At 41.5% G+C, this 23,673-nt stretch overlaps 1 protein-coding gene across 8 annotated transcripts in view; it reads right to left on the bottom strand.

Moving 5' to 3' along the window:
- Positions 1-874: 874 nt before the first annotated feature.
- kiaa1549la (KIAA1549-like a) overlaps positions 875-23,673 on the bottom strand; it is an 84,436-nt gene continuing 61,637 nt past the window's right edge. For 2 of the 8 annotated variants that reach the window (XM_058645352.1, XM_058645357.1), the window contains 11 exons: positions 21,984-22,132; positions 18,325-18,464; positions 16,406-16,626; positions 15,170-15,320; positions 11,096-11,331; positions 10,700-10,865; positions 10,504-10,601; positions 7,498-7,643; positions 7,245-7,399; positions 7,093-7,149; positions 875-6,162 (listed from right to left, as the gene is read on the bottom strand). In XM_058645352.1, coding sequence (XP_058501335.1) covers positions 7,117-7,149; positions 7,245-7,399; positions 7,498-7,643; positions 10,504-10,601; positions 10,700-10,865; positions 11,096-11,331; positions 15,170-15,320; positions 16,406-16,626; positions 18,325-18,464; positions 21,984-22,132 — 1,495 coding nt within the window. In that variant the 3' untranslated portion in view covers positions 875-6,162; positions 7,093-7,116. The remainder of the gene's footprint in view (positions 6,163-7,092; positions 7,150-7,244; positions 7,400-7,497; positions 7,644-10,503; positions 10,602-10,699; positions 10,866-11,095; positions 11,332-15,169; positions 15,321-16,405; positions 16,627-18,324; positions 18,465-21,983; positions 22,133-23,673) is intronic. The other 6 variants (XM_058645355.1, XM_058645359.1, XM_058645353.1 and 3 more) reach the window with 5 other exon arrangements.

The raw sequence follows: 23,673 nt of genomic DNA, 5'->3' as shown, positions 1-23,673 counted from the left end.
ATAATTCTTTATTCCTCACGTGGACGTCTGTGCTGTGATTCATGACCACGCGTCCACACACACACACACACACAGGGACACATCTTTTCTATTTCATCATGTGACTGCCTCACCCTTGACATGAGCGAGTGAGGAAGAACATGATAATATAATTTCCAGATCTTCATTGAAGGTTGAGAAAAAGCACTCCAAATAAGACTGCTCCTGTGTTAGTGTGTGTGTGGGGGTCTCTGCTGCCCTCTTGTGACTATTAAGAAAACTACAGTGAGAACATAGCAGCTGGTTTTCTCCACTGTTTTCGAACCCAGGGCGAGTGTTGGCTGCACCAATTCAAGCCAGAGACAAAAAGGAAGTCCATGCAGTGGAAATATCTGCTATGGACTTTCAGGATGAGAGTTTCTAAGCACCATCCATCTTCTACCACTCTATCCTCCACATGAAGGTCACGAGAGGTGCTGTGCCAATCTCAGCTGACACAGGGCGATAGGTGCGGTCACACCATCACAGGGACACATATACATAGAGACACACACTCAGACCTGCGGTCAATTTAGAGTGTCCAATTCGCCTAATCCCCGTATTGCATTTTTTGGACTGTGAGAGGAACCCGGAGAACCCGGAGGAAACCCGTGTACACAAACTCCACATAGAAAGGTCTTCTTGCTGCAAACACCAGTGTGACCCACTACACCAACCATGTGGTCCATGACAAGAACATGTTAAAAAATAAACCACATTTGGTCAAATTTGACCATTGCATCATGGCCAGACCATGAACCTTTCAGTCCACCTTCGTAAATTGTTGAGGGACGGATAGATGGCTGGATTAAAGGATTAAAGGATGGCTGGATTAAAGGATGGCTGGACGGACATGTTTGTTTTCACAAATGTATTGTCTTTATTGTTTAAATTCACCAAAATGTTGTTTTTATTTCTGCATAACTACATCCAACAACAGCGCTCAATAGTTGTCGTCACCGTGACCTTCTACCGACTCCCCCCCAGTGACGACAGCGTGACATCATCATCATCAGCGTCGCCATGACGCCACAGCATCATGACATGGCTCATAAACGGCAGAAAAAGAAAACTATAGTTACAGTCAAGTCGACATCGTGGATACAAGCATCCCGCCGCTACCCGTGAGAAGCATAAACATTGCACATCAACCTATTAGCATAGCATCAGGTCTCCTCCCCCTCACTGCCTTTTTAAAAACCCCGCCCCCCCTCTTTCTTTTTAACATGGCGTCAAAACAAATGATAAACATGTGTGAAAGTGTTTAACATTTGAACCAAAGATGACTTTATACACCAGTTATGATTTAAAATATGATCCACTTACTTTCTTCTTCCCGAAACATCCACAGCGATTGTTCATCATTTGCAGAACTGGATTTAAGAAATGAATACAGGCTGGATTTGGCGCATTATTAATATGTTTCAGAGCAAATAATCGCTTTTAAAATTTGCATTTGTGGACCTAAATGCTGCAGACAGGGTCTAACTCATCTGCAGTATTTCAGAAAGTCACGATCAGGATTAGAAATTGTGTAACAATTGTTGTAAATATTAAAATTTTCTCCATACATATATATATATGTATATTGATAGATATATATATCTTTTGTTTCACTGCTGCAGTCAAATCTACAAAAAAAATGTCTGGCTTTGACAGGATTTCCAAGACGTTCTGTACATTTCGAGAATCCTAATATTCCATGCTATACAACAGCATTTTTTTACAGTGACTCTGGTTTTCTCAACCACAATTCCTGCTCTTTGTAAAAGTGCTCATTTTATCATAAACTACACTGCATGTACTATAGTATTTCTATCTACTGTATACGATCTCTTTCTGTATTTTATATCTCATTTTGGTTATTTTTGGTTAACTTTGATGGATTACTGCGTTCTGTATCCTACAGATGTTTTATGTCTATTTATAGTTCAATTCATATATGGCTATAATCTCCTTTGGTGCCATCTGAATGATGATTAGCCGAACATACAGCGAAAGAGAAATTGTGTTTAGCTTTTCTTTTTTTTAACTACAAAGACAACTGTAAACAAAGACAGATCTGCTTGTCGCTGAAATCTCCATCTGAATCCTTTGTCTTATATGTTTTAGTAGAGATGAAGCACATAAAAATATGGTTTGTTTTATTTGATGTTAGGCAAGACGTAGCGCAACAATAAACTTGATTTTTACTAGATTTGCTAAAAACAAAGAAAAAAATTGTTACTTTGTTTTCAATAGCAGGGCGCAGTTGTCATAAACTGATGACATCACAAACATTAGCAGTGACTGAAGCCAGACGCCATGGCACCAATGACTGACTATAGCAGCTACTGGCAGCTAGCTACAGTGTCTGCTGATGTCTAGCGCCAATGCCACAGTGGATGGCTAACATCAAACACAGATGCCACGGTGTGTGACTAGAGTAGCCCAGTAGCCGCTAATGACAAACACTTATGCTAAAGCGCCTGACAGCTGCTAATGCCACGGTGTCTAGCTACAGTAGCCGCTAATGTCAAACACTAATGCCAAGGCGTCTTGCTACACTAGCTGCTAATGCCACGGTGCATCACTAAAGTAGCAGTTAACGTCAAAGAGCTATGTCATGGCATCTGGCTACAGTGGCTGCTAACAAATCAAATACAGATGCTAAAGCATCTGGCTACAGTAGCTGCAAACATCAAACACTGATGCTGTTGTATCAGGCTGGTTGCTAACATCAAATAGCAATGACATGATATCTAACTACCGTAGCTGCTAACAGCAAATAAATCTAGCTACTGTAGCTGCTAACTTGAAACACTGATGCTGTTGTGTCAGGCTAGTTGCTAACATCAAATAGCAATGACATGGCACCTAACTACCATAGCTGCTTATGGCAAAGAAATGTAGCTACTGTAGCTGCTAACTTGAAACAGTGATGCCGTTGTGTCCGGCTAGTTGTTAAATAGCAATGCAATGGCATGTCACTACCATAGCGGCTAACAGAAAAGATATCTAGCTACTGCATTTGTTAACTTCAAACAGCAATACCACGGCGTCTGGCTAATGTGTCTGCTAACATCAAACACTGATGACCTTGCATGCTACAGTAGCTGCTAATGTCACACCCTGGTGCCAGTGGCACCTGGCTAGCTGCTAACACCAAATAGCAATGCAATGGCATCTGGCTACAGTTTCTGCTCGCAGCTATCAAGTAAGTGTAGGAGGAATAAACATAAAAATTAAAATAGTTTAACTCACTCAAACATGCTTAAGTTCTTTTGCTCTCTCCTCTCAAACATCCATTTTTCAGGCCAACTACAGAACCTTCAACCAGAAACCAGACAAAAAACAGAGTCATACATTACATTAACAGTCAGAGATGGCTGCCCCCTACTGGGGGGGAGTAAAATACTAATTTTTGTGAATCTACTGGAATATCAAGTGTGATTATTGTGCTAAATCTTGCCTGGATAAAAAATAAATGAGTGCTTCATTTTCGTTTAAAAGTTTCTAACACAAACAATATTGTGACGTTTGCGCCAAAAAAAAAAAAAAACAGTCCATCATGAACACTGAGAAGTATATATATATATATAAAAAAAATGGCATCTGAACAATGTCAAGCAACATGTCCCTCCCACCCTTCTTGCATAAACCTCTTTGTTAAATCATCTGCTATATACATGAATACATTTAACCGTTACATACAGTATGGCAGCTCAGCTGAGCCCTGGCGCATCTCATCTTCTAACGACCGCACGTTCATCCGTCGCCATCGAGACCAAAAACAACCCACGAGCCAAAGTTCCTTACACAATAAAATACAGTTGACAGATTTCAAGTAAAAGAATCGTTTTTCTAAGTTCACATTAATGATGCACCAATGTAAAAGTCTGCGCCGATACAGATACCGATATTGAAATAGAATAAAACGTTTGTCCGATACTGACACAGATGTTTTCTGTCTTTCTTTTGTGTAGAGGGACACAAATACATTTGAAAATGTTTTAAAGGTTCAATATACAACATTTGGCGACCTGGCCAGAGTTTGACCCCGCCTTTCACCCTATGTCAGCTGGGCTTGGCACCAGCAGCCCTCATGTGAAGGATAAAGTGGTGGAAGGTGAATGAATGAATGAATGAATGGATGAATAAACTAAATACAAATTCCACTAGACTAGTTTTCTGAAAGTTCTTAGCTCAGGATGACCCATACATGACTCAGTTAATAAAACAGTTAAGCCGGGCATACTCTGTGCGACTAAATCACAAGCGATAAAAAGTCAAAGCTCACAATTTATGTGCACACACTTTAAAGGTCCAATGTGCGTATACGACCTGACTGCTCACACTACACAACGCGTTGGACTCCCCGGTGTACCCGGAACTGTAAAGTCGAGCCTTAAAGACGCACACTTGCACTTGACGTCACGTTAGGTTCTGTGTTCGCGCAATGAAGGAAAACCCACCGAGGATCAGATGAGTCGGCTCGTGGTTCTCCTTCAACAGTGTGATAACCTCATGAGGGGCAAATCAGCATTTCAAACAGGTTTGATTTTCATATGATGGCCAATTGGGAGCTGGTCGTGAGGGTTATATACTCCATGTATGGGGATCCCAAATCCCAATAGTCGCATGAGTGGAAAAACCAGCTCAAAATGGGCCAACAATCACACAGTGTTTGCCCAGTTTAAGTCCAAAGAAAGCTCTCCGCCAGACTCGGTACGATTGGATACATAATGTTGAACCTTTAAAGTCTTTCAGCCCTTCACCTCCACTAATAACAATAGTTCTACAGCCTTTTTACTTTGTTTTTCAACCACTTAAAAACAAATCTGTGTCATTATCGGCAAAAATGTCAACATGTTTGCAGATGACACTCAACTATCACTGCGTCCCCAGTTTACAGGATTCTAATGGAAAGAAAATTGAAAATTACTTCTAATCCAACTCAATCTGTGAGTGTCCGATGTGCTCACATCTGCAAACGTCGAAAACAAACAAACAAACAAACACAAACCACAGATGGATCTAAACGTGTTCTTGTCTCAGGTCTGTCAAATGTCAGCGGACGCAAACTTGTTAGGTGGTCAACGGAGATCGTCATCCAATCCGAGAAAAGGAAAAAAAAACAAACAAACAAATGAAGTCAACACTTTTGAAAAGTACAGAAATGCCATCAGAACCACAGACAACTAAGCCGCCATTTTGTCTGCTTCAAAGAGCAGAATGGATTTTTTCTTTTTTTTCCTTGGAGTAAAGCGAGTGACCGAGAAACACTCACTACATCTTTTTTTGTACAGTAATCCATTGCACGAAAATAAAAGACAAAAGCACACAGAAAATTCATCAACTGAAACTGAAGACGGCTCGAGAGGATTGTTTGTTTGTTTTTTGTCTTTTTTTTTTTTTTTTACCTTGGATTCTTTTTGTGTCACTTAAGTTTAAAACACACATATTAACCAGCTGTAGAAGGTTTACATAGGAATTTGGATTCATCAAATAAAAAGCACAGTTTTTTAGTCAGTCCAGCGTTCCTGGCGTTTACAGCGGAGCTAGTCTTTGATGGCACGGTCCGGTCTGGTCCGGTCCAGTTCTGTTCCAGCTCCAGAGGAGTGCTGCTGTGCTGGGCAGATGGCAGTTACTGTACGATGAAACACCGAGGCGGAGAACTCGTCGCTCTGTGCTGCACTCACCCTGTTTTGTCCACAGCATGCGGGCTGTCAGGTAGGGAGGCACAGTACAGCTCAGCTCAGCTCAGCTCAGCTCAGCTCAGCTCAGCTCAGCTTAGCTTAGCTCAGTTCAGCAGAGTGAGGGGCCTCTGGCTGTTCAGTGGTGGCCACCAGGAAGTCTACATGGAAACAGTGACTCGGGGGGGGGGGCCTGGACGAGCTAGTAAAGCTGGGATGGTGGGTGGGGCTCAGGGCTCAGAATACAGAGAGAGTTGTGGCTGGCTGAAGTGGAGCTCTGATCAGAGCTGCAGATGAAATGGTCTGCGAGAAGATACAGATGGAGGCCAAGGCCAGTGGAGAGAAGAGCAGCTGTGGTACGATGTGGTCGACGGAGGAGGGAGGGAGGGAGGGAGGGAGGGAGGTGAGAGACGGACAGAGAGAGTCTTCTGTGAGAAGAAGGTCCTCTACCTGTCCAGAGAGAAGACACCTGCAGGGGACAAGAGCCAACACATGAGAAAGTCCAGTCAGCCAATATTCAAGTTGTGGACAATAAGTCAAAGATCATGTTTCCGCCCGTCCAGACGGAAACTCAAACCCTGGAGTTTTCAAACTAAGACGGAGTTGTTGGACTCGGAAACACTGGTGTGGTGTGGTGTGGACAGCAGGCGGATCCAGAGCAGGAGAACTGAGAAGACTGAGTCTCCTGTAACCACTTCAGATCAGATCTCACACTCACTCTGCTGCATCCACCCGGCACAGATACAACCTTACGATGTCGATGTCATGTCCTCGTAGTTTTCTGTCTTAATTGTTGGTGTAACTGTCCTGAGAGGTTATTTTTGGATGTGCATTTACAAAGGTCTTCTCCCCTCACACCTGTTGACTTTTATCTATCAGAGGAACTCTGGATCGTATCGGCTTCATTCCCAGGAGTTTGCCCAAAAGGTCAGAACTGAATTGGGGGATAAAGGCTTTTATATTTGCTGCTCTCTTTGTCTGAACTGAACCGCAGAAAGATTTGAAACTTAAAGGCTTGGATGTTTTTTTAGGAGAATGCTGGACGAGGAGGAGGAAACATCGGTCTATAGATGATCTTGCAGATTTATGGGTTTTGTTATGATTCCGTGGGGATTTTTTGATGATGATTGTGATCCTAGAAATGGCATATTTGATTATTTAATGTTTTTGTATCATATGTACAGTATGTCTGCTGTACTGTTTGTGTGTTACTGTGCTGCAGCCTTGAAAAAAGAGTTTTTCAATCTCAATGAGGTTAAATAAAGGTTAAATATGTCACATATTGTGTATATCAAGTATGACGTGCATACTTGACATTGATATTTATGTTCTTTTACCATCATTTCATCCTGTAAAATTGTAAAAAAAAACTGTAAAAAGTGTCAAAAAAGAGTCTTACATAACATCACAGGTTTGGACGACTTCAGCAGATGGTTTCGAGGTGACGTGAGTTCTGCTGGGAGAGGAGAGGAAGCAGACTGTCATGTGCTGTGTTTCACTACGTCACAGAGGACAGAGATCAGTGTGTGTGTGTGTGTGTGTGTGTCTCACCGGCACATCGTTCCACTGCCTCGGCAGGTCTTCAGGCTCAGGTGGGTAGGACATCCAGGACGGACTACGGTACGAGGACGGCGGCGACATGACATAGTAGTCCGAGTAGCCCGGGCGGTTTGCTGATATCGCGTAGACTGCTGTTATTGGGTTTCCTGTGAGGAACAACCATGGATTCAGCTGTTTAAGAAACTTCTCTCTTGAGGCTGTCGCTGTACATGTCTGCGGGAAACTGTGGCGCGGTGTGTCTCACCTGAGTAGGTGGTGACGGACTGGTCAACAGTAACTGCAGGGAAGGGGGTCCTGGACATTGGCAGGTAGGGGGCGCCGTTGTGCTGCTGGGCCTGGAGTTCCGAGGCCTCCGACACACGAGGCTTCAGACTAACGTCAGGAGTGGAACTGTTGACATGAGTGATTAGTATTAGAGTCTTAAATGTGAACATGTTCTGGTTTCTCGTCGTTTTGAGTTTTGGAGAAGAAACTGATGAAATACCGATATTTCACAGGTTTTGTGACACAAAATGTACCAAAAACTAAGCAATTATTCAAGAAAATAACAGTCATATTAATCAGTAATTAAAGCAGTCATTAGTTGCAGATCATGTGGAACAGTGTAAAGAAAGAAATGACTTCATTGGGCAGATAAGAATTTGTAAATTCACTTAATATAAACAAAAATCAATGAATTATTCTGAATTGTTTCTTTTGTCAAATAACATTTAGACCAGGAGTTTCAAATAGAGCTGAAACAATTACTTGATTATTAATCCATAACTAAATTAATCGTCAACTATTTTAAAAGTTTTTTTAATGATTGCTTCTTAAAGGAGAATATTTTATTTGTTTCTTTGCTCCATAAAACAAAGAAATCGTTAAAAGTGAATCATTTTTGGAAAAAAACAAAGACGTTTGAGAACCTCATCATTTCCAGGTTTCTTCCATGTCACGGACCAATCCAGAGACAGATTAATCAATTATAAAAAATAATCTCTAGTCTCAAGCTCAAATGACCTGAGATCAACTGAGTGTCTAGTCTAGTTACAAAAAGCAACTGTTCAGTGATATTATCTTAAAATGATATCACAATATTCCATCAATTTTATCACCATAATGATATTGGTGACCCTATTTCACAATAATTTCAAAATAAAAGTGTTTGTTCTGCATATAATATGCAGGTTTTAGACCTTTCTGCTGTACAAATGAACAAACAACTGAATTGTCACGTCTCCACACGGTGATAAAAAACGGCTGCTTGCACGCACATGTACATGTTACACCACAGTGACGTCACTGGAGGACAGATGATGTCCTCGCGTTGCACAGTGAAAGACGAACTAGCACTCGTCTCTGTCCCGAGGACACTGAGCGGCTGACGTGTCACCGGGCCGACGATGAACTCATAAAACGTGAAGAATCTGCTTTTAGAGCAAGACTCACACAGTCACGCACACACAGTTCTGATGCCAAACAGAATCCTAATTAGGGTTCATTACAGACTAACTGTCTTTGTCATGGACATGTGCTCCTAATTAAGTCGAAATTAAATTCAGAATATGGTTTTAGATCACTGGTTTATCAGCAGCTGAATCACATCATCTCCAGGGTGTTGTTGTGCTCAGGTTTGTCCACTAGATGGCGAACACGCTCCTCCGCACCAAACCCAGAGACAAACCAAGGGAAGGGGGCAAATGGGTCTCTGCAGTGCTGAGGTGCCCAGCAACAGGGTGAACACGGCAGCAGCATTTAAATGAAGACGCTTGGTTCAAAAGATGCAGAATATCATATGAGAGAGAGTGAGTGTGTGTGTGTGTGAGTGAGGGAGAGGAGGTTTGAATGACACTGATTGATATTCTGATGGTTTCTTTTTCCTCCCTGAATGTTCTCCACTATTCATTTATTTATCCTTCTATAAAAAATAAATGTGATTAGCCCCAGAGGTGCACCGTGATTGGCTGAGGAAAAGCTTTTCATTACAGATTATTTATTTAGATTTCATCTCTCAAAGTAATTGTGGACAACGTTCCTCAAAGTAGTATGTTCACTGTTATCGTATATACTGTCGATTTACTGTATATGTGTATGTATCGTATAAAATGCACTCATAGCTACACAAACCTTTACGGCCTTGTTCCTATCATAAACACTGACCTTGTCCTCATGGAGACCAAAACCTGGTCCCATCTTGGTTCACACCCATGGGCTGACAAAATCCATCCATCATAATCTACAACTGGTCCAAACCTCCTACGCCGTCCTTAAACCACGTAAACCACTTAAACCATAACAACACCAGTTCTCCAGCAGCTGCACTGGCTCCCTGTTAAACATTCACATCACGTATATAAGAAGAGATTCTGCTCGTCACTTTCAAAGCCATGGACGACCTCGCCCCTCAGTACCTGCATTAACACACCTGCCCGTTCTCTACAGTCTACAGAGAGCCTTCAGCTGCTCGGACGTCTCCTCTGGAACAACCGACCATTTGACACCACAAACTCTCAGGTTCTCTCTCCATCTTCAGATCCCGGCTCAAAACTGAGGCTTATTCACTCTTATAGACTTTATATGATCTTCTTTAACACAACAGGTGTGTTCTTGTATTGTATTAGACATTTCTGTCCTGTCTTTATACTTTGAAAATGTATCGTTATTATTATAACTATGTTAATGAGTGTCCCCACGGAGAATGCTGCATAAGAATGTGTGTGTGTGTGTGTTTGTGTGCTGTATATTTTTATTTTTTATTTTTTTTCTGTGTACATACTGTATTTGTACACAGTCCCTGATACAAATACATGAAATACACTAAATTTCATGACATTTCTATTTGATAAATAATCACTTTTATACATAAATATATATGTATACATATATTTGTATATATGTATATATATATACAAATATATATATGAAAGTGTACAAAAGAGTATACAACATGTAAAAAGGGTCACATGTAAAAAACAAAACAAAAAAACAGCATGAATTCTGAGAAAGTCTTAACTCTCATAATTCTGACTTAAATCTCAGAATTCTGACTTTAATCTCAAAATTATGACTTTTTCTTTATTCTAATAATTCTGATTTAATCTCATAATTCTGATTTAATCTCATAATTCTGATTTAATCTCATAATTCATGCTGGTTTATTATCATTATTATTATATTTTTTTACTTGTGGCCCTAATACTGTATGAAGTATCTCAGAGTATTTGTCAGAGTATGTGTGTGTGTGTGAGTGTGTGAGTGTGGCTGGTACCGTCGTATTGAGGTCCCCGGTGGAGGACCAGGTCGAGACGGGATCAGTGGCGGAGGAGAACCGATGCCCATGTCAGGAAGCTGAGTGAAACGGAAACCCTGCAGTGGTAAAAAGCAGGTTTTGACAATATTAATAAAGTTGTTTTATTTCAAACCCCAGAGGAATGAAGTTTACAAGTGTGTTTATATCAACTGACCGGTTTGGGCAGGCTGCACTGGTGCATGTCCTCGTAGGCCGCGCTCCTCTGTCTCCCCCCACACGGGTGGTTCATGGTGCCCGGGGCGCTGGTCACTCCGTCGCTGTAGTGGCTGGTGTGGGAGGGGTTATAAGCGCTGTGGGCGTGGTGGTGGTGATGGTGGCGGCTGCAGAGGACAGACACACAAGGTGAAGTTTGCTTGAACCTAAAAGTTACACAAGTTTGGAGGAAAAAGCCGACGTGTTCAGATAAATCCAGAGAGAAGAGTGAGTGGGAAGAACGAGTTCAAACTCTTTTTCTTTCCCACACAAAATCCAGTAAATCACGCAGATGTTGTTGCCCTGAGAGACGAGAGCGTGGAAAGACTCTTGAATGCAAAAACACGAATTTACTTACTTGGTTGGAGGGGAAGGCGGGTCGTGGTCCGGAGGTGCCAGGCTGAAAGCGTTGCCTAGCAACATGTGCATCTGCGTGCGGACCTCGTCAATGGACGGCTGCGAGCTGAGTGTGGAGGAGTCGGAGCCGCGGTGAGCTTTCACCCCGAGGCTGCCGGTGCCGGTGGATCCACCTCCGTAGCCCAGGGAGCTCATCAGACGGTCCACGTTAGTCTCCTCGAATGGTTCCGCTTCCCCCTGTGGAGCGAACACACACACACACACACACACACACACACACACACACACACACACACTCATCAGTCAATGTATTCATCAGATTTTCCAGTAAGGTTTCAAAAAAGTTTAAAAAAGAAATCTGAATCATTATCCACATGGATTTACAGCATAAGATGGTTCACATTTGTGTTATTATATTATATAATGTGTAACACAACAAGAAGAAATCCACAAAACTGTAAAAAAAAACACAATATCATGTCTCCGTCAAAACTCATTTGAACGTAATCTGGTATGTGTGTGAAGGATTAGAAGAGATTTCACTTGGATCTGATCCAGATTACAGATTTGGTGGCAATTAGATTAGATAGATAGATAGATAGATAGATAGATAGATAGATAGATAGATAGATAGATAGACAGGCATACTGTATGTTTATTTACAAAAGTTATGCCCCACAACTTTTATAACATTTATAAGAACTACTAGTTACTACTTGAGTTTTCACTGTGGATCAAATTTCAATAAACCTGCGTTTCAAGGGAATCGTGGAGAGTTATTAACATCCATTCTGCTGCGGAGCATGATTTTGGTTTGCTACTTTCACAAGGAAATGAATTCCCTTGTGATGTATGATAAAATATTTTAGACACTTCCTGGAGAAAAGACATCATATTACAAAAACCCAGTGCAGTCAGTTTGCTCCATCATTACCATCATTATTGTATTTTTCATCAATTTGTCATCTCCATTTAATTAAAGTACTCTAAACCTGATCTTATCATCACAACAGGATTCCAATAAAAGTTGAGAAATGATATCAGTAAATGACCCACACACACACACACACACACACACACATCAATGACCTCCTACATCATTTAGATGACTTTTTGGTCTAATTTTGTACCAGAATTAATAATAAACTTAATTTATACAGCAACTTAACGGTCATAAATCAATCAAATGGAAATAAAAAAAAGATAAATGATACCCGAGGGGAACTTGAGGTCACAGCTTCCCTGATCTCCTGTGACACACTGTGGGAATGATTTTTTTTTTAAATAAATTAAAGGCAGTGGAGGATCGGAGATGTTTTTGCTGGGATATAAAAAGAGACACTTAGGTAAGAGCGGGGATCAATTATTTACAACAATCTTAGGTAAGACAGGTAAGCAGTGCAGTGATGCAGGCGGAGGCGTGACCTGATCTGATTTCTTTGTGTTTGGTTAAAATCCTGCCTTGTGAGAGACAGGTTAAAAAAAAGAGAGCTGCAGTCACACAGAGGCGTGCAAGGACTCTCACTCACTTCTCTTTACTTGGAGAGTCCAAACACAACGTTATCCCTGGACCTGAACCATAACTAGCAGGAGAGATTAGAGGAGCAGCTTCAAGATGCATTCAAGGAACCTGGTAAATCATTCACACACAGCCATCAGGAGCAACCTGAGGTTAAGTGTCTTGCCCAAGAACACATCAGCATGTAGACTAGAGGACCTGGGAATCAAACCAACAACCCTCTCTCTACCTTCTGCTGCCACCTTGTAATAATCGTTGCAGTAAAAAATGAGGTTGTCATTGGAGTAATCTCAACCTAACCACACTATAAATGTCACCAGCTCCTCAGAAATGAGGTTCTGCCTCAATTAGGACCAGGTTTTTAGTCTCCTTAAGGACTGCACTGGTCTTGAAAAGGTCAGCGTTTATAGTAGTAACAACAGACAATCTGTAAAAATTGATTTTCAGGAAAGTAAAATGAGCTTTCTTTCTGGAAAATGTTGCTTATTTTTTGGCCCAGAAAAGAAAAATAATCTTTGCAGAATAACTGGTTTGTGTGTCCACTCTTAAAGGATGTGTTAAATCAGTAATAACGTCAGCTTAGTCAGTACATATTTCTTACATGACAGAATTTCAATTACAACTTTCTCAAATTCTGGCTGGGTTTTGTCGTTTTTGGCAAGTTTTCCCTCATTTTAAGGAACATTTACAGTTGGGAAGTGGCTACAGATTTACCAGCTAGTTTTTAAGAATTCTAGCCAAGTAAAATTTGATTTGCTTACCCCCACTGGCAGATTTGTTTTCCTAAAACAAGAACCTTTAAATCAATTTAAGAACATTTGGCCTATTTCTGTTTCTAGTAGGGCTGTTTTTTTTGCAGTGTACAGAGAATATAGCAGATTTTAAATGAGTCAAAAATAATATATTCTAAAGCAAGAAAAATGTATTTATGTATTCATGTATTTAGCACACACACACACACACACACACACACACCCTCATGCATACACAATCACACTCTGTTCTCCCAACTGTTTGGTGCATCCGAAGCCATTAACCGCTATCAAGCCTCCCATCTGTATCCATGAAGAGTCTGTAATCGTATTCAGAGTCATTGACATTCAGCCAGGTTTCAGTTCAAGCTGCTGTTACTGCAGCAGCAGCAGCAGCAGCAGCAGCAGCAGCAGCAGCAGCAGCAGCAGCAGCAGCAGCAGCAGCAGCAGCAGCAGCAGCAGCAGCAGAGACTTCACCCACTCTCTGTGAATCCGTTTTCACCTGAGCTTCACGAGGTGAATCACACTGACTTATATTCAGAGCCTTTCCCAGTGTTTATTTTGATATAAAAATCCTTCACATTCTCAGCAATCAGACCTCGTGCTGCTTAATTTGTGACGTTCATAATCAATAATATTATCACAAAAACACACATCTCAGGAGAGTTATTTGGATGTTTATTGCACATAAATGTATGTGCAGATGGACCGCCGCAGTACAGAAGTGCATCTTCCATTGATCTGCACTCGACTTGACATGAATCTCTTGGCCAATGCGCATTTTTTTTTTTAAATTAGATTTTTTTTTATAGTATATAGCACAAATCTACCAAACAAAACAAAGATAAACAAACACAAAATGCTAAATCAACATGATTCACATGTAAATTTGATAAATGGCTTGTCGGGGTTTTGCTGCGAAATCTTTCAAAATAGGAAGAAATTGGATGAATTTCAGCATGAATAAATCAAGTCATCAGGGAAAGAAGTAGAGTTCTGCTCCTTCTCTTGCCTCCGTTTACAGCCTTGGGCAAATCAAGCCCCTGATGGGAGACTGGGACTAATTACAGGACAGTTCAGAGAGAGGGCGCCTCCTACTGGCTAAACACCGTTAAATGGAAAAGTCGCTATACTCTGTCTTTAGTAACAACTGATTACGTTTAAAAAGAAACTTTAAAAAGGAAAAAGAGTCCAAAAGAGAGTCAGAAAATGGCAAATGACTTACAAATAATATGTATAATGAATATACTTCATACAAAATTTACTTTTTTTTGCTACTTGAGTTGATTTATTATTGGATATTGACTTGGACATTAAATGCATTAAAACGTGTGTCAACAGAGATTCGTCTTGTGCCATCTGTGGCATTTGAAGTGTGTTTTTATTGATGTTCCTCTCGTCCTATTTAACAAACGATGTCCCGAGTTTCCAGTGTCCTTTTTCACTTCCTTTTTCACTTCCGATATGATACCAATATTGAAGCCTTGAGTACATACTTTAATGACTTATTTTGTAGTGTTGAATGTTAGAATAGGCTTGATATGCAGGTTTCGTAGGCTCTGATTTCAGAGGTAAAAGAAAAATGTTTATGTGCTGGAGCAGAACAGACTGCTTGTATAGGAGCGTTTATATCGGAGATTTTAGAGGCAGTCCGATATAATCCGATACTCGTTTTTTGGCTGATATCAGACCGATATATCCGATTACAATATCGGATCGGGACATCCCTTCTGGAAACATAAAAAAAACACATGCCTTCAAGGTCATCGAGGTTTAAAAGTCATCTTTAAAACAGGAAACGTACATTCTTTCGTTCACTCACATCGTAGCCATTGTTGCGGATGCCTCGCCTGGATCGTTCTCTCAGCACCAGGAGGTCCATCTCCGTCTCCACTGGACTCGGGCTGCTCAGAGACTGTCTGCTCCAGTAGGTCGGCTCTCGGGGGTGAGAGAACCTGGCGGACCGAGGAAAGAAAAATGACAGCTCAGGACGGAACAACACAGGATGAGAAATAAACCTAAAGTCACTTTCTATCTGTGCAAAAACATTTCTGAAGTGGTTGTGTGAGGTGGTGACACGTAGTCAGCACTGCCAATGTGCATGATATCTCTTAAGAATATGTTTGCTGCTTATTTTCACCATTAGACCGCCTGTTCTCCAAAGGAAACTAACGTTTTTAAACCGCTCACTCTCTTGTACCAAAGTCCATTAAGAAAAACACTGTTATTAGCTCATGAAGACACAGGAGCTGCTGGTCTACTGCTGCCTCCTTTGCTAGGTTTGTGTCACTCAGGTAAATCCAGACTAAGGATTTCAAACCCAGAAGTCACAAAAAAAACACATTTAAAATTTCTGATAGAGGCAGCAGTGGCTCAACAACTCCTGAGAGCTGTGTGGTAAAATTGCTGATTTTCTCTATGGACTTTGGTGTGACAAAGTGAGCAGGTTACAAAGCAGCACAAACTTCAGTTTATAGTCAGAAAATGTAGGTTAGATACTTAGATCTGTTTTTCCAGATGTCTTAAGCTCATTAAAAACATGGCAGCATGTAATAAAACACACTCTAGGCTCTACTACACTACTCCATATCTTCATAAATACTTTTCTTATATACTGTATTGTTTAGGCAGATGTGGAGAATGTTTGAAAAAGGAAGAAAAGTGTTTTTTTTTGGTAATGTAACTCAGCTAACACATGAACCCTAATTGTAGGCAGATATGTGGTTTTCTTTGCCCAAACTGCTAAAATAATTGATCAACTATGTGAAAATGGGAAGTAAAACACTTAACTGTGTGTGTACTGTAAAATTAATATTAATATCCTTCCGCGTTGCTTAGCAACTGTATGCTCTACTGCTACACGTCAATAACGGATCTATAGTATGTCAGAAAAGGCACTCTATTACTATTGATTCAACAAAAAATCAATCATAAAATGAAGGTTAATTATGAAAAACAATAGCAGTGAGGAAAAGCACTTAATTTCACAATGTACTCCTTAATTATGAAGCGATCTGGAGTCCTAAACGTTGTCTTATACCTCTTGTGACACCCAGCGAAGGAGGCCCTCTTCTCCTCTGCGGTCATTGGCTCTTTGAGGCCGCCGTCATGGCGACCGTGCCTGGTGTCGCGGTGACTGTAACCGTGGCTGCCGGTCTCAGACAGCGAGAACTCTCCGTAGCCCTTCTTCCGCGCCTTCTGACGCAGTTTGTTCCTGTAGTGCTCGATGTCCGACTTCTGCTTCAACCCAACGTGGTTTGCCTGCAAACAACAATATTCAAGTATTGGACGATTTTTTCTGCAAAATGTTGTTTAAACAACCCTTTTTACCAGAAAAGAAGGACGGGTTTTGCTCATATTGGTTTCGTATAATCATATCATTTTCAAGTCAACCGAGACCAGGCGAAGAAGGGAAGGGTAGGGCAGAATGTGGGCAAGGAACTTTTACTGGCTGTTATATTCTCAAACTTCTTCTAAATGAATGTAGCTTGGCATTGGTGGCATGTAAATCCAGATTAATTTGGTATTGATTAGTTGCCAAGTTAACTCATGGCCAGTGTCACCCAATACGAGATACCAATATTGATGCTTTTTTTACTTACAGCGACACAAAGACTTTGTACTTTCGTGAAGGTGACATCAGTTTGTTGTGATTTATGGGGACAGTTAATCATCAATATGATAAATGTGTTGACATTTTCATGACAACTATGACAACGATTATGTCAATTTTAGTGTCTACTGTTAATTATAATTGCGTGTTAAACCCCAGGAGAGAGTATTTCTTTAATTAATTAAATTTGTACAAGATTATGAGTGAAATAGTTTTTCAGCAGGATGTTTTTGTCATCATATACCATCTTTGGCACTCACACTGCCCACCCCTACTTAGCATTAGTCCATAAGTCGTGAGCTAGCGACCACATTTGCACGAAAAATAATCACATTGCGTTCAGTGTGTTCACACCATTAGTCAAAACACCGAGTTTTAATGAAGCGACATTAGTTTTTCAGTTTGTCCAGAGGCCTCTCGTGTGTTGTTTTAAACACCAGTAGAGGCCATATTTGTCTCAGAGGGTAAAGCTGAGGAAAAGGCGAAAAAGGCGGAAAAAGCTTCTTCTGCATGCAGTTAGCTTAGCATTAGCATCAATTCAACTCAATTTTAATTGTATAGCACCGAGGGATACAAAGGCACTGAACATAGTTTCTCTCCATCAGTGGAGAGAAGAAAAAAAAAACTCCCTTTTAACGGGAAGAAATCTCTGACAGAACCACACTCAAACATGTGCAGCTATCTGCCTCATCAGGTTGGGGTGAAAGGCAAAATGGGAGAAGGGGGGGGATATATACAGATATATATAACATACAGTACATGTATTTATGTATAGGAATAAGTTTTGCGTAAACACAGATGACCTAGTGACCACAGTCGCACAAACAAAGCTACATCTTGTTTTTTTGAAGCCAAACTTATCTGAGAGGATGAAGATGATACAATAGTTTGATACAATTGTTGTGTATCTGCTCCTGGTCTCTTTCTTCTGCCTCCACCTTACCTACCTCTTGTCCTTTCTCTCCCCCACTTCTCCTGTCCCCAAATTTTTCCTTTCACCCCAACCTGTCTTGGCAGATGGCCACACGTCTTTGAGTCTGGTTCTTTCAGAGATTTCTTCTTCTGTTAAAAGGGAGTTTTTTTTCTCTCCACTGATGCCTCTAGTGTTTGCTCATTGTGTAAATTGCTCTCGATGATGTTGTCCATGTACAGTGACTTGAGATAATGTGTGTTGTGATTTGGCGCTATACCAATAAAATTGATGAAGAGGAGATGAACAAACGTTTGTGTATCTGTGTTTGCTCTGCCCTTCACTGTCACCACTGCAGCCTCACCTCACAGATGAGTGTGACAAAAAGCCTCGAAGGTGTGTTAACATTACACATATATACAGTATACACACATACCATGCGCGGACTCACCTCCCCGTTGACGACCACAGAGTCCTGGCTGTGTGAGGAGGAGGAAGGGTAGGAGTAGGTCGGCTGTGCCGTCATGGGTTTGATGGTGATGAGACGCAGGGAACCGGAATGGTCTTCATATGGGTCTGGAGGAGACGATATGAGACAAAACACAGCAGCGTCACAAAACTGGTCCTGCGTAATAATAATCCACATGGGAATACTGTATTAGTCAGCATAATCTCAATCTAATCTCTTAGGACATTATTTTTTAGTAGGAATTAGATTTGCTTTGTACTGTACACAGTACATACTGCACAAGTCTATCGAAATCTGTGTATATTTACAGTACATACTGTACATGTGTATACATACTTTATACTCATTCACATACTGTGTAATACGTACAGTACGTAGACACCTATTTTATACATGTATATACACGCACTATTTATAACTGAACAGTATCATATAAGTACATTTATACACATATATACAGTATGTATATATATATATACATATACCTATGTATATATATATATATACCATAGAAAACACTGTAAACACTATCATGCTGGTAAATCATCCACCTACACATAGGTGACATCAGTGTGTCTTGGTGTGACACTGCCTCGATACCATGTGCTCCTAAATATTGCACTCAGCTCCTCTAGTTGCCGTGACAACTCGTAAAATTTCTAAGGTCAGAGGTTGCAAATTTTTTTTTGTAGAAAGTAGAAAAACTGTTTCCCCAGACGCCACTCTCTGTATTCATACATGTACTTGTGTAGGAATGCAGATGGACTGTGTTGTTGTGCTGCACTGTGACTCACTGCCTCGCTGACATCACACACGGCAGACTCCTACTTCATTGTAGGACTACAACAGTCTGCCATGAACTCATCCTCCCAAAGCCACAGTGTCAGCGCTCGTCCCGTGTTTGTTGCTGCGACAGTTAAGGTCAGACCCGGCGGCGTCAAGAGCAGCGAATTGGAAATCACCACAGTGCACGAGGTGGTGGTGGTGGCAGAGAGGGAGGGGGGGGGGGACACTGGCTGAAATTTCTATTACGATAAGAGCAGATGCTGAACTGTTGCCAAACACTGCTCCTCTCGTGTATACTGTATATCTGATTCCGTTGCTTCACCTGCTTCCTGCTAAAAACAACAACAACAACAACAACACACATTTCCCTGCATTACTGGTGTAAAATAACTTCCAATTTGCAGCCTCTGTTTATAAGGAGTGCTCTCTCTGCACACGGGCAGATAAACAGTGTGACTCAGTTGACTCAATCTGCTTGCTGACAAGTGCCGTGACTGTTTGCTGATTTATGTCTGCAGTTGATTGAGTGTGGAGTGCTAACAGCGAGCGACATCCATTTTTAGATCAGCTCTGGTTCTGGACATTTAATTCCCCCCGTCATTCAATTCATTCCTTTGTTTTGTTTTGTTTTGTTTGACGTCCTTAAGCCTGGACCCAGACGAACCAGCGTCGAGAGGATAAAAAGCTTGATTAATAACATAAGAAAGTCAAAGATGCCAGACTGTGATGGAGCGCAAAGAACAAGTGAGGGAGCGCAAAGAACAAGTGAGAGAGCGCAAAGAACAAATGAGGGAGCGCAAAGAACAAGTGAGGGAGCGCAAAGAACAAGTGAGGGAGCGCAAAAAACAAGTGAGGGAGCGTAAAGAACAAGTGAGGGAGCGCATTGAACAAGTGAGGGAGCGCAAAGAACAAATGAGGGAGCGCAAAGAACAAGTGAGGGAGCGCAAAGAACAAGTGAGGGAGCGCAAAGAACAAGTGAGGGAGCGCAAAGAACAAGTGAGGGAGCGCAAAAAACAAGTGATGGAGCGCAAAGAACAAGTGAGGGAGCGCATAGAACAAGTGAGGGAGCGCAAAGAACAAGTGAGGGAGCGCAAAGAACAAGTGAGGGAGCGCAAAGAACAAGTGAGGGAGCGCAAAAAACAAGTGAGGGAGCGCAAAGAACAAGTGAGGGAGCGCAAAGAACAAATGAGGGAGCGCAAAAAACAAGTGAGGGAGCGCAAAGAACAAGTGAGGGAGCGCATAGAACAAGTGAGGGAGCGCAAAGAACAAGTGAGGGAGCGCAAAGAACAAATGAGGGAGCGCAAAGAACAAGTGAGGGAGCGCAAAGAACAAATGAGGGAGCGCAAAGAACAAGTGAGGGAGCGCAAAGAACAAATGAGGGAGCGCAAAGAACAAATGAGGGAGCGCAACGAACAAGTGAGGGAGCGCAAAAAACAAGTGAGGGAGCGCAAAGAACAAGTGAGGGAGCGCATAGAACAAGTGAGGGAGCGCAAAGAACAAGTGAGGGAGCGCAAAGAACAAGTGAGGGAGCGCAAAAAACAAGTGAGGGAGCGCAAAGAACAAGTGAGGGAGCGCAAAGAACAAATGAGGGAGCGCAAAAAACAAGTGAGGGAGCGCAAAGAACAAGTGAGGGAGCGCATAGAACAAGTGAGGGAGCGCAAAGAACAAGTGAGGGAGCGCAAAGAACAAATGAGGGAGCGTAAAGAACAAGTGAGGGAGCGCATTGAACAAGTGAGGGAGCGCAAAGAACAAATGAGGGAGCGCAAAGAACAAGTGAGGGAGCGCAAAGAACAAGTGAGGGAGCGCAAAAAACAAGTGAGGGAGCGCAAAGAACAAGTGAATGAGTGCAAAGAACAAGTGAGGGAGTGCAAAGAACAAATGAGGGAGCGCAAAGAACAAGTGAGGGAGCGCATAGAACAATTGTATTTTCAAACAATAAAATACAATGTTTTTGAATGATTAAATCGATATTTTATTGCTTTTTTAAAAGTGTTGTTTGAAAATATTGACACAAATCTAATTCCATAGATGAGGATCCTGAGTGTCACATATTTAAATAAGACCTTATATTTCCTTAAATGTTGTTTTTGTTGACACTTGTGTATTTTTTTTCAACGTTGTTCACAGATTTCTCTGTGATACTTTTTCAAAAAAACGAACAGGACGTAACATTAAGAAGAGAAAGAAAAGTCACGCTCCGTCGACTGTCAGCTTTCATCTTCAGCTCTGCCCTCTGGGACCAAGTAAGTTGAGTGGAAAACACCAGAAGAACTGAAATATACAAAACACCTGAGACGCCAAGTCGCTTTTGATTGGCGCTGACCGTGTGTGTGTGTGTGTACCTGGTATTCCTTATGTTGTGGGGACCGGAATCTGTTCACACAGTCACATTATAGGGACTTCTGTCGCTGCTCCCTAAACTTTGGAGCGATTTAATCCATGAAAATTAAATCCGGCCCCCCCACAGTGAACATTTTAAATTTTAGATTTTTACCATGTTTTTACCATTTTATTATGTCACTATTTTTACTCTTTTACTGTTATTGATTTTATGTTTTATACCTTTTGTGAACTCTGTAAAGCACTTTTTAAATGTGCTCTGGAAATAAAGTTGACTTGATTTAAGTAAGGCTCAGGTCAGGGTTAGGATTAGGATTAGGCCAGTAGTAGTTATGGTTAAGGTTAGTGTAAGTCTCCAGGAAATGAATGTAAGTCAATGTAATATCCTCTGAAGTCTTTTTGTTCATAATTTCATCATTTTCTAAACATCAAAGTATGAGTTTTTGTGTTTTTCACATTGAACCTCCACTCTTCCTCCTCCTCCTCCTCCTCCTCCTCACCGTTGCCGCTCCTCTTGTGCAGCTCCTCTTTGCCATTCTTGACGCTGCCGCTGCCCGTCGCCGTCCGCCGGGCCGTCGAGCTCTTGCTGGTGTTCAGCTTCCCCGAGCCGCTACTCGACACCGAGCCGTCCTCCTCACTTGGCAACCGTCTACAGTAGCCATGGCAACAAGAAGGGAGGTGAGGGGAGAGAGGGGAGGGGAGGGAAGAGGAGAGGAGAGGGTTTGTGAGTCTTGGCGCGTTCACACCGAGAGAGAGAGCATCATCTGACAGTTAGTGCTGGTTCCACAGGGGTTTTAGCTTTTACTGTTACATAAATCGGCATAGCCCGCCACGCTGGCTCCGCCCCCTGGTGGTCAGAGTGTGACGTCAGTGCTGTAACGTTAACAGCGATATCATCATGTATATGATTCATACTGTATTTATGCTATCAATCGATCAAAAGGGGAAAAAATAGATTTAGATAATGGTTTATTTTAAAATAGATAAAATAATAAACAAAAAGAAAATAAGTGTTAAAGCTAAGTGTGACATAAAATCTGAATTTCTATGATAATATGGTTAAAGTGACAACAAAGGACATTCCATGATTAAACTACAGTGACACAGACATTATAAACTTGTTAATTCTACTGCTTTTTTTTTAATTTCAGAACAAAAATGGACTTTTAACATTTGTTTTTATTCAAATGTGAATGTGTCTCATTTTAAAAGCCCTCTGTATGCTCAGTGGTCATTTTTACAACCCCATATTTTTTTACTGTTGTAGTCCTGCATATTGAAAATAAAGAAATAACTCTGGGTTTTGTGTGCGTTTACAATTCTATGCGTCACTGTGTGTGTATGTGTATGTGTGTGTGTGTGTGTGTGTGTGTGAAGGAGATAGACATAAGTGCACAATCATGTACACGTCTCTGTAAACAAAAACAACATGCAAATACACAGGAAGATGTAGTGTTTTCTGCCTTTTAGACACGCCAGGATACTATATATAGGACACACACACACACACACACACACACACACACACACACACACATCCTTGAGGCATGTAGGTCGGAGCAGTTATGCAACATGACAGGCCGTTCGTTCTACAGGTGGCATGAGATGCACAGATCGGTGAGAACGGACATTACAGAGCCACAGGCGAGGCTAACACACACGCACACACACACACACACACAGACGAGCCAAAAGGGAGAAAAAAAACCAGTGTGTGTTCCATGTAAAAATCTGTCCGGGAAGGGACGTGATGGGAGGAGCAGAATCAATAACGAGACTGATGGAGAGTCAGGTTTATGTTCCTGCTTCTGTTTTTTTCCCTCTGCGCCTCCCTCTCTCTCACACACACACACACACACACACACACTGTTGCTCTCCTGAGGACAAAGTGAGCAGAAGAAAATGTCCTCTTCCTCTACTTTGAGCACACACAACAGAACAATCTGCAGCCAGAATCACGGCTCATGTTTCCGGGCAAAAGTTTCTTTTTAAGTTTCAAATATGAGACGACTGAGCTCATAGTTCTGCGCGCACACAGACACACACACACACACACACATTTCAATGTTGGAAGATAAGAAAATATGATATACAGTGGTTCTAGTGTTTAGTCTGTGCATACTTATAATCGTTCAGTGCGTTAAAGTAGCATCGTATCGTACACAGTTGTTTTCTGAGGCGGCCGTTTTT

Source organism: Solea solea, chromosome 12, assembly GCF_958295425.1.
Source record: "Solea solea chromosome 12, fSolSol10.1, whole genome shotgun sequence".
Taxonomy (NCBI): domain Eukaryota; kingdom Metazoa; phylum Chordata; class Actinopteri; order Pleuronectiformes; family Soleidae; genus Solea; species Solea solea.
The sequence above is the reverse complement of the archived record's forward strand: the minus strand, read 5'-3'. Positions and strand labels throughout refer to the sequence as shown.